The sequence below is a fragment of the Symphodus melops genome, assembly GCF_947650265.1.
Source record: "Symphodus melops genome assembly, chromosome: 10".
NCBI classification, from domain to species: domain Eukaryota; kingdom Metazoa; phylum Chordata; class Actinopteri; order Labriformes; family Labridae; genus Symphodus; species Symphodus melops.
The window spans coordinates 1,895,498-1,906,270 of record NC_136700.1 but is presented as its reverse complement, the minus strand read 5'-3'; the positions used below and the strand labels follow the sequence as shown (position 1 = coordinate 1,906,270).

The window sequence follows — 10,773 nt, the reverse complement described above, 5'->3', positions numbered from 1 at the left end:
GTGTGTGTGTGTGTTTGCCGTATTTCCCACTTCCTCATCTGACTCACCTGGTGACACGGTGCTGTGACATCACAGTCTGGTGGAGGCGGGGCCGGTCAAAAGGCCGACACACACTCACACTCTGTCAGTGTAGCTCTGAGTGAGATCGACCTGCTTCCTGTCGGACAGCCGCTCCGGAAACATTTTCACGAGTGTGCTTGTGAGAAGCTTTCTTAGATCTGCGTCTTAGATGAGACGAGGTGTCGGATCCAGTCTGGACTCAAAGTGACCCACGAGGACTGACGGGTCTTTGAAAAGCTGCGTGTGGCTCTTTGCTCTGCTTCTCAGTTTTTTGCTCCACGGTTGGATGTGAAGGATTGAAAACGCAGCGAGGTGAGTGGTCCGTTTGTTTTGGTGTGGACGGAGAGGAAGTTACTGGAAGACAGAGGAGCAGAGCGGTGCATCATGGGAAGGTTTTTAAGCTCCTGATTGAATTTTTTATTTTAGTGACGGTGAATAATTTAGTTGGCTTTATTTATGACTCCAGTATAATGTACCCGGGGCAGCGCTGATCTCAAACACAGCTCTGATCAGAGAGCCGTTTCCTCGGCTCACTTCAGTGTGTGTGTGTGTGTGTGTGTGTGTGTGTGTGTGTGTGTGATGAAAAAACACCTGCAGGGATCGCACTCTGTCACGAGCCACGACTCTGCACTGTCACATCCGATGTTCTTTATGAGGATTAATAGATCAATGATGAACTATCAGCATCCCAAGGGGGTGTGTGTGTGTGTGTGTTAAATCATGTCTCTGACCCAGATAGACTCTCCTCATGCGGGCATTTAGCAGAGCAGGTTAGCTTGCAGCTAGCGTGTGTGTGTGTGTGTGTGTGTGTGTGTGTGTGTGTGTGTGTGTGTGAATTTCTGCACGAGGGCGTTGTGGCCAAAACCTGTCATTAACTGTCCCTCTGTTCCTCCCAGCTGTGCGTGTGCTTCAGGACCTCCTTACACAACCTAATGTGTGTGTGTGTGTGTGTGTGTGTGTGTGTGTGTGTGTGTATTTTTGTGTCCGTGAGTCAGACCTAAATGTTGTGAGAGCGGAAAAAGCTCAACTTTCTGAGTTAGTCAGCAAAGTTCTTGTAGATCAAACAGACCCGACTGAACCGCAGCACAGAAAGCTTTCTTCATTTTCTGATAACAATAATTATTATTATTATTATTATTATTATTATTTATTTATTTATTTTTTTTACCCAGCATTCAACCTTTTATGAGAGTACGATGGAAAATCCAAACTGCATTAAAAGCCTTAAAAACAGGTTTAAATAAGATCATTTCTACAGCAGTGTTGGTACACAAAGAGCATCGTGTTGTTCACTGATTAAAATCAAAGATTACAATCAGAAAGAAATAAAGAAATATGACACGGGGCATAAAGAAGCGTCACAGGTGGAAGTTAAACAGTAAAGAGGTCATGTGAGAATGAGAAAGATAAAACATGAGATGAGTTCAGGAAATAAGAAGAATGAAGTGTGTCGCTGCACATCTACAGTGTCGTGCATGATATTCATAAAGACAGGAGTGTGTGTGTGTGTGTGTGTGTGTGTGTGCAGAAGCCATCATTCGTGTTTCTGTGTTTTGCTGTCGGTGACTCTCGGCGTCTCTCCTGTGCAGGAGCGGCCGGCTGCAGCGTAGCTGAAGATGTCTGATAATGGGGAGGTCGAGGACAAGCCCCCAGCTCCGCCCATGAGGAACACCAGCACCATGATCGGCTCCTGCAACAAGGACCCCGCCCCTCTCAACCACGGCTCCAAGCCCCTCCCACCGAACCCGGAGGACAAGAAGAAGAAAGACCGCTCGATCAGATTCATCCTGACCGGAGGAGGCGATAAAAGTGAGTGCTTGAGGCTGCAGTGTTTCGGGGTCCTCGGTGGCTGAGAAGTCCTCCAGGATATCAGGTTTTTTTTTTTTTATCATCAGGCGCTTCTGGATCAATACCCAGCAAACACATTTAAGCCTCCTCAGTGCGTCGGCCTCCACCTGTGCATGAGCGAGACGTAGTCGAGTTTTGCCTCAGTGTGGCCTTATTGTGTCAGAGCTGCTGTCAAACCCTGCAGCAGAAGGTAAATCACTTTCACTCCTCTGAGCTTCTGTTGCACTCTGATGAGGAATAAACAGTCTTTGATGATCCTGTGATTATGGATAATATATCTGTTGGATGTGTCTGACAGAGGAGGACGGAGACAGTGAGGGAGAGTCAGTGTCTGAGCCGGAGATGTCCTCAACAGGCCACCGTACCGAGGATACCTTGGCTTGTAAAACAAAAAGCGAATTTCAGAGTAGAAATACTAACTTTGATTTAAGACGGTGATGAAATAAAGAAACGACGTGAGATATAAAAAAATATATAAAATAATTGTGGATTGAAGTGTTTGAGCTTCTCAGAGCCGCCTTGTGTATCCCTCGTTTTTTTTTTTTTTTATACTTGGCCCTGTTGTGTCAGTTCTGGAGGTAGACTCTCATTATCAAGCAGTCTTATTCAAAGGCCTTCTTCTTCTTTTTCTGTCTGCTTTTTCTCCTACAAGAAGATCAGATTAAAACAGTTTCACAGCTAGCTGGTGCTAAAACCAAAACGTAGACGCTCGGCGTGCTGTTTACTCCTCTCTAGACCAGCGCTAATTAACTCTATTCTTCAGGGAGCCATGTTTTCAGAAAGCTAAGGACCCGAGGTTTGGACCAGCTTGTGATATCCTGCGAGCACAGGATCAAAGATGTTCTGTTAAACGGGAGCGCTGTGCTGCTAATTGAATCGGCCCGCTATAGACTGTATAAGACATGGACATAGTCTCAGGGATGTCACATGTCGGTTGCTGCAGCAGACTTTTGAAGCCCACCGATGCCGTTCGCCATATTAGACTTTCAGTCAAGCTAGTAACAGGCAGAGAGGTGGAGCTGAGCTGAGAGGCGGGCCTTAAATCTCCAGATTGGCCACGCCCCTTCTTATGAAAATAAACGCCCTGCTTCATCAAATCCAATGTGTAAAATGTGTGTGTGTGTGTGTGTGTGTGTGTGTGTGTGTGTGTGTGTGTGTGTGTGTGTGTGTGTATGTGTATGTGTGTGTGTGTGTGTGTGTGTGTGTGTGTGTGTGTGTGTGTGTCTTTTGGACACTCGAGGAACTTGCAGGTTTTTGCACTTTCGCGGTGACTTTATTCTTCAACACACGTGTTCCACACACAGGGAGGGTTATTACCCATGATGCTTTGCAGGAGCCTGGTGGTCCTGCATCATTGTTAGTGATCCCAAGGGGTTCCCGGTGTCTGAGTAATGATTTCCCAGAGGATCGATGTGCATCGTTCACAGCATATGGTGTCTCCTTTGTCGTGTCGTCCTCACTCCGTCTGCATCTCTCTTTCCATCTTCATCGTTTCTCTTACTGACTGCTTCTTTGAGTTCTCCCTCTCCTCACTAATTATTCCTCTTTTACATTTTTTTTAAATTTTCTTTGGTGAATAACAAATAAGCAAATCAGGTTTTTTCCCCCATAAGTATTAAGCATTTCTCTCTGGGATGTATTTGCCTGAATCTCTTTGTACCACCTCCTCGTCTTTAAAGATCTTTCTGTTACAGTCAGTTTGATAATTTAACACAACTCGCTTCTCTGCAGCTTTGATGGCAACATCAAAACTTTCAGTCTCCATGTTCTTAAGCTCATTTGAACTCAAAAGCCTTTATTCTTATAGTTCATAGTTTATTAGATCATCCAGATTCCTTCTGGTTTAAACTGCATTAACTTTAATGATCACAATTGAATAAGTATCCCCTGTAAACATGACCTCATGATGGTTTCTTTGAGTTCCCTTAATTGACTTAAAGGTCACATCTCCTCCTCTTCAGTGTAAATCAGTGTCCTCGCTCCTCTTCATCATGTGTGTGAAGTGTGTTGTTGTAAATCCACTCTGATCCTGTATTTGATCATGTCTATAAACCCCTCTATTTCAGCCCTGCTCAGAACAGGCTGTTTCTGTGTCTGTAGCTTTAAATATGTAAATGAGCTGTGTCTGACCACGCCCCCTCTCTGGAAGGGCTCGGGTGTACTCGCTGCTTTCTGGCTCCATGTCCTATTGTTTACTGTGAGAAGGCAGACTCAGAGGGCAGAACAAACACCTAGCTGTGGGAGTGTCACCCACCTGGGGGAGGGGCTACTGCCCTTTGTGATGTCATGAAGGGAAAATCTCAAAACAGCCTGTTTGAGCACACATTTTCAGGCAGAAGATGAAGAAGATGAACTTCTCTCATAACTGGGGGGTTTGTAGACAGACTAACCGGTGTTAAATAATGTGGTTAAGTGTACTTTGCATCAAATATAACCTTCAAAGTAATTTTTTTCTTTTCTTTTCTTTTTTTTTTTCATTTTATGTAACAGCCTATAAGAAGAAGGAGCGTCCAGAGATCTCTCTGCCGTCAGATTTCGAACACACCATCCACGTTGGCTTTGATGCCGTCACCGGGGAGTTCACTGTAAGTGTTAGTGTGAGCTGTAACGCTCCTGAAGCGACCACACTGTGTTTCTGTGGTGTGTGTGTGTGTGTGTGTGTGTTTGCATCACTTTTTAATTGCTTACCAAAAGACCCATGTTCATTGTTGCGTGCAAGAGTGTGTGTGTATAAATGTGTGTGTCTGCGTGTTAGATGCACACACACACACACACACACACTTGGCAAATGAACCTTTTTAAATAATCACATTAGACAAAGACTCCTTGTTTAGCTGACTCACTTGATCCGCCTGACCAAGCTCGTTTAGCTGGGAGTTAAAGTGTGTGTGCATGTCCGTGTGTGTGTGTGAGTGTGTGTGTGTGTGTGTGAGAGGGAGAGCTCCTCCTTCCTGTCCTGTAATCTGGGACATACAGAAGTTCCTTCTCCTCTCAGTCATACACACATCTACATATAAAAGCAACTTGTATTATTTATTCGTCCTTTTTATTTGGATCAAAATGCATCAAAGTAAACGACGGTGTGGACGAGCACAGAGACGCTGTGGATGGATGCTTGAACATTGAGACCTGAGTAGAGATCTAGGATGGAGCAGAACGTGGAGGAGTGTGTGTGTGTGTGTGTGTGTGTGTGTGTGTGTGTGTGTGTGTTGTTTGTGTGATGGACTGACCCAGACAAAAGAGTGGAGAGATGTGACCCAGTTGTGTGTGTACTTTAATGTGATTAAAGTACACATATGACAAGACTGCCTCCTCCTTAGAAAGTGTGCGTGTGTGTGTGTGTGTGTGTGTGTGTGTGTGTGTGTGTGTCTTTCTAAAATGTATCATTTGTCGTCGCTCTTAAAACTAATTTCACTTAATTTACAAATTGTAGAAGGCCAAGAGATTAGAGTCCCATCTTCTAAATGTTCAAGTGTTTGAGTGAATGTCAGACGTGTCAACAGTGTTTTTGTCATCTGCTGTTTTTGGCCTTTTTACCATTTTGTGACTATAAAACAATCGTTGTTTTTTCAGTTATCCTAACAGCGCTGTAGGTCAAGAGGAAAAGAATATTGAATTTAAACCATTAAATTCAGTTTCCTGACATTTTTCTTCAATGAGAAAAAGCTTTACGTGCTCATGAAGTCGCCCCCTGCTGGCCACAAGGAAGACTTCCCCTTTTACTGTTAAAAACCTCAAGGCTCCATCTTCTCTCTTTACTGTTTACGCTGCAGGAACAACAACCGTCTATGATACAATATATATTTTAATAAAGTCGCTCGTGCCTGTTGATGCATCGTCTCAGCTGTTCATTTGTTAAAACAATAAGATAAGTTTAGACACTTTAACACAAGAAGAGTAACATAAAGGAGGACTTTAAAACACTTTTGTATCACATACAAACACAAATATATAAAACCCGAGCTCACACTCCTCTTTGTGTGTGTCTGTGTGTGTCTGTGTGTGTGTGTCTGTGTGTGTCTGTGTGTGTGTGTGTGTGTGTGTGTGTGTGTGTGTGTGTGTGTGTGTGTGTGCGCAGGGCATGCCGGAGCAGTGGGCTCGGCTCCTGCAGACCTCCAACATCACCAAGCTGGAGCAGAAGAAGAATCCACAGGCCGTCCTCGACGTTTTGAAGTTCTACGACTCAAAGGAAACGGCCAACAGCCAGAAATACATGAGCTTCACAGGTACAGCACACACACACACACACACACACACACACACACACACACACACGTTTACATCCAAACATTTTGCTTTACTTTGATATTGTTTTTCTTCTAATTTCCTGCTGTGTTTGTTTTCCCTGCAGATAAAAACACAGACGCCTTCAACTCGTCCAACACAGCGGTAAGAAGTGTTTCTCTGCATGTTTGTTTATGAGGCGGAGGATGAAGAATTAGCCTGAAGCTAGCTGCTGATAAAGCAAATAAAAAGAACGACTGTGGGAGATGAGAAGAAAAGTATGTCTTTGATTTTAAAGCAGTTCATCTGAAACCCCCACGAGACTGAAGTGAAGGATCATTTATGGTCACAGCTGCTGAGGCCCGATACCTTCATCCTGTCAGAAAGCAAACATGCACGTGCAGCTCTTCACTTAGATGAGCCTTTAGACGGATCACCTGCTCTGTGGGGGGGGGGAAAGGGACGTTTTTAAAAAGTTGGATCGTGTCTTGCACCCTCGTCCTCTTCGCTCCGTGCCTGCTGGGGTAAAAAAACAACAACATGTAAATCATGCAGTAAAACGTGAAGGAGCAGTGTTGGTCTTTGTCTGCAGGCTGTTGTCATAGAGACGGGTCAGACGAGCAGCGCTCGAGCGTACGGTCGGTGCTCGGTGGACACGGGGACTTAGTTCATAAATTGCGACTAATTGAACATGTTTCTAAATTAAAATCTGTGCTGAATCTTTGTTTGTTGTTCGCGTGGAGACAAACTCAGCAGCTCCAGAATCAGCTGTTCAAACAATAATCAGACTTCAATGGAAGCAGCTTTAAGTGCTGACGATCGTTTTCTCACTGCTTTTTTTGTGTATTTAAATTCACTGTGAGTTGAGATCAAATCTCATCAGCTTATCAGCACTTCCTCTTCATGACGTGCTCATCCTGAACAGCATCTACTGAACTTTCACTTTCATGTCGAAACCCGCGATCAAACTTCAAAGAGAAATATTAAAGTGGAGATTTCCGAGGCGAGGTCGAGGGTAAACGTAAGGGAAGTCTGTGGAGCCGGGTGACAAGGTATGACAGGATTATAGGAGAGGAAGGAGGGAGAGGATGAGGAGATTAAAAGAAGGAGGGGAGGAGATGAGGTCTAATCTAGCATTTGACGGGACGGAGCGGAGAGAAGGACAGGAGATGCAGCGTCGATGGAGGGAGAGGGGCAGAGTTACTGAACAGGTGAGAAACAGACGAACAGATCGTGCAGGATTGTGTTTCCTCTCAACTGTTTTTAGAGTTGAAGCATCTGTGACCTTCAGTTTAGCTCTTAAACATTCATTAAGTCCAAGAGGGAGAAAAGTGTTGTTAATGACGGGTCAATCTACGAGTATACCTGAAATGTTAAAATGATTTCAGCTTTTTTTGATCAAAAGCTGCGATTAAAAAAAAAACCCAGTATATTTTTGGTCACCATTTTTTTTAAAGATTAGCAATAAAACTGTCAAATTGAATTATTAAGAAATCCAGTAAACTGTGTCGTATGTTTTCGTGTGGGTGCATATGAAGCCCCTCGATGCTTCAAACACAGAGACAAGGTTTAAGTTAAAGATGTTTTTTTTTTTTATTGTTCAGTTCATATGAACACATCCTGATGCAGACCTGAAACACATCTTAATGTTTTTCCCCTGAATTTGTGGGAACGTAAATAACAACCAGATGGCGAAAAAGGACGACGGTTTGAATCTTAAACGTTTATGAACAAGAAACAACAAAAACTGTGTTTTGATGTCAGCTGTGTAAAACCAGGGAGCTTTAAAACTACTTGATGAATCTTGATGTCTAAAATACTTATTGCAAACCAAAGTCGCCTGTGATTGGTCAGGAAGTGTTTTCAGGACGCTTCATGTTGGACGACTTTGTGTTGTCGCAGTGAACGTGTGGTCTGCAAGGTGACTTTAAACAAAACTTTGAAGGTGAGAATACAGGAGGGAGGAGGAAGTGATGGTGATGCCAATCCATCCTCTCTCTCTCTCTCTCTCTCTCTCTCTCTCTCTCTCTCTCTCTATTTCTGTCCTCTGCATTGTGAATCAGCATCTTTTTACCATTTCCCTGTGTCTGCAGCTTGGCCACTAGCCGAGTGTCAGACCATCACAGAGAGAGAGAGAGAGAGAGAGAGAGAGAGAGAGAGAGAAGAAGAAGGGGCATCAGAAGCCAGACATGACCGGAGCGTTCAGACAGCAGCAGTGATGACGAGAGCAGGGCGAGAAAAGGAAAAGAAAAGAAGGCGGAAAGACGGAGAGGAGTGCAGGAAGAAGAGGAGGTTACATTTAAATGAGCAGAGAAGAAGAGACAGAGTCTGGGAGGACTGAGCCGCACCATGAGATGATTAAGCAGTAACGGCAGGAAGCTATGATGGGTCTGGTATCGCTGTTGGCTCATGTGAAGATGATGTCACTGAGGCACCGCCCTCTCTCCCCTTGTGACATCAAGCAGAGCTCCAAGGCCGTGTCGGAGACGCCCGCCATAGCAACCGTATCCGAGGACGATGACGAAGACGAGGCAGAGCCACCGCCGGTGATCGCCCCCCGACCAGAACACACCAAATCAGTAAGGACACACATGTTCTTTCTATACTTATGAGGACCCAATCCCCCGACCTTAAACATAACCATCAGAAACATTAACCTCGACACGACTTAAAAACCTGCTCGCAAACGTTACACGCCCGTCCCACCTGCCCTCACCTGCGCTGTGCTGAAAGGGTTAAACACTGAAGTTTGTCCTCACAGGGATAGAAACACACCTGAGGCCTGTCTGACATCAAGGTCGTCTTATCAGCTTTTAACACAACAGCAGAAAAATAAGACTTCAACATTATTGTGAAGAAAGTCAACTGAGACGTTCATTTAGTGACAGGAAGCCTTTTATTCTTAAAACGAGTGTCAATAATCAGATATACTAAATAAACTTGGAAGTGCCCAAAAAGCTTCAATATTTTAAAACCCTTCACTGAACTGAAGAGGAGGGTTTCAAAAGTTTCAGGAATTAATGGGAATAAATCGGGAATTTACAAAACTGAAGGTTGACCCTGAACAGGGAACTTGAATATAGTCGGGGAAATATATTTTCCATTTTATAGAGCGCTCATTGAAATGCTTTGAAATTGAAATTTGGGGGACATAACAGAATTAGAACAAAATAAACACTGACAAAGTTACCAGATTCGGTTGAAATGCCACAATAGCAGAATCAGTGACGTAGGATGATGTCTTCTGATTGGCTGAGATTGGATCACATGCTTCTCGACCTTACTGAGGTGCAGAAGCGTGGCCATATGTAATGTTTGTACACATTGAATATGTGCTACTGCTCAGTCACGCTGCTGACAGCAGGGCCATTGAGGCCACGCCCCCTACATGTAGGAACTCTTTTCCTGGTGCTGCCACATTTAAATTCACTTATACAACCTTTGTAATAATCTCTGAGCATCTGAGACATCTGAACTCAGTCACACGTGGGGTCGACCCCCCCCCCCCCCAAATCGCTCTGCATCCAGGTTTTCATCAGACCGACATTAAAAGAGTCAACAGATTCTGACTCACTCTCTCTAAACGCTCCCAGGTGAGTCTCTGCTGATGTCCAGGTATCTTTAAGTCTTTAAATGGACCTGCGTCCTGCCCCACTTTAACTCGCTTATAGGACCACAAGGACCTGTGTGTGTGTGTGTGTGTGTGTGTGTGTGTGTGTGAGTGTGTGTGTGTGTGTGGCAGTCACGAGGGTACCAGGAAGGTTTTTATTTAGCAACAGTTTTTGAAAGGAGCTCTCTGTTCTCTGCTGGGTCTGGTCCAGCGTGCAGTTAGGTGAACCTACAGTGAATTACTCGGGTCTAAAGAAACAGTCCGGCAGTCTTCTTTGCAAAGTTCAGCTTCAGTTGAAACAGGCTGACAAATAGAACTCGATATATAAATCAGTTCTTATAGTCGGGAGAAAGAAGCACATTAATATCTTAATATCTATCTGTCTTAATCATCCTCTCAGATCTACACACGCTCCGTGATCGAGCCGCTCCCTGCTCCTCCGACCAAAGATGCCGCCACCTCCCCGATCTCCCCGCCGACGGCCGCTGCTGCTGCTGCTGCTGCTGCCGTTACCCCGGCCCCACCTGCAGAGGGCGCTCCCAGCAGCCCACCCAGCGCAAGCCCCGCCCCCGGGCCGTCTGTGCCCCGCCCCCTGGATAAAACCAGGAAGAAGAAGATGTCAGACGAGGAGATCCTGGAGAAACTACGTAAGGCTGATTTTCACACCCAAACAAGACTCCTGGTTACATCTATAGTGACGTCATTCAGACGACTCAGCGACCTTTTATGTAACGTCAGTGTTCGGCCACTTCCAGCAGCCACGTCCAACATCTGGTAGAAAACCTGAAATTATGCTCAACATAGACTTCAGAATATGCAGATTCTCTACAGTTTTTATTTATTTATCCTCAACCTGAACACAAAACCAAAATGCTTTTTTTTTTTTTTTGACTCTTCAGCTGTCTCCATTTTTTCAGTTTTTTTTCTGAAATGCGTCCTTGAAGAAATGAACGGCTGAGTTTTATCCACTTATTTGTTTTAATATAAAAGAACTTTAAAATGTTTGACAAAGTTTGAAATCAGCCGTTCAG

The 10,773-nt window shown here is 44.5% G+C and overlaps 1 protein-coding gene across 3 annotated transcripts in view; it reads left to right on the top strand.

The window, feature by feature from the left end:
* pak1 (p21 protein (Cdc42/Rac)-activated kinase 1) overlaps nucleotides 1-10,773 on the top strand; it is a 42,860-nt gene that overhangs the window by 22,549 nt on the left and 9,538 nt on the right. For 2 of the 3 annotated variants that reach the window (XM_079354320.1, XM_079354319.1), the window contains 6 exons: nucleotides 1,650-1,869; nucleotides 4,399-4,493; nucleotides 5,987-6,134; nucleotides 6,260-6,297; nucleotides 8,595-8,711; nucleotides 10,143-10,389. In XM_079354320.1, the coding sequence (XP_079210446.1) occupies nucleotides 1,677-1,869; nucleotides 4,399-4,493; nucleotides 5,987-6,134; nucleotides 6,260-6,297; nucleotides 8,595-8,711; nucleotides 10,143-10,389 (838 nt within the window). In that variant the 5' untranslated portion in view covers nucleotides 1,650-1,676. The remainder of the gene's footprint in view (nucleotides 1-1,649; nucleotides 1,870-4,398; nucleotides 4,494-5,986; nucleotides 6,135-6,259; nucleotides 6,298-8,594; nucleotides 8,712-10,142; nucleotides 10,390-10,773) is intronic. The other variant, XM_079354321.1, reaches the window with a different exon arrangement.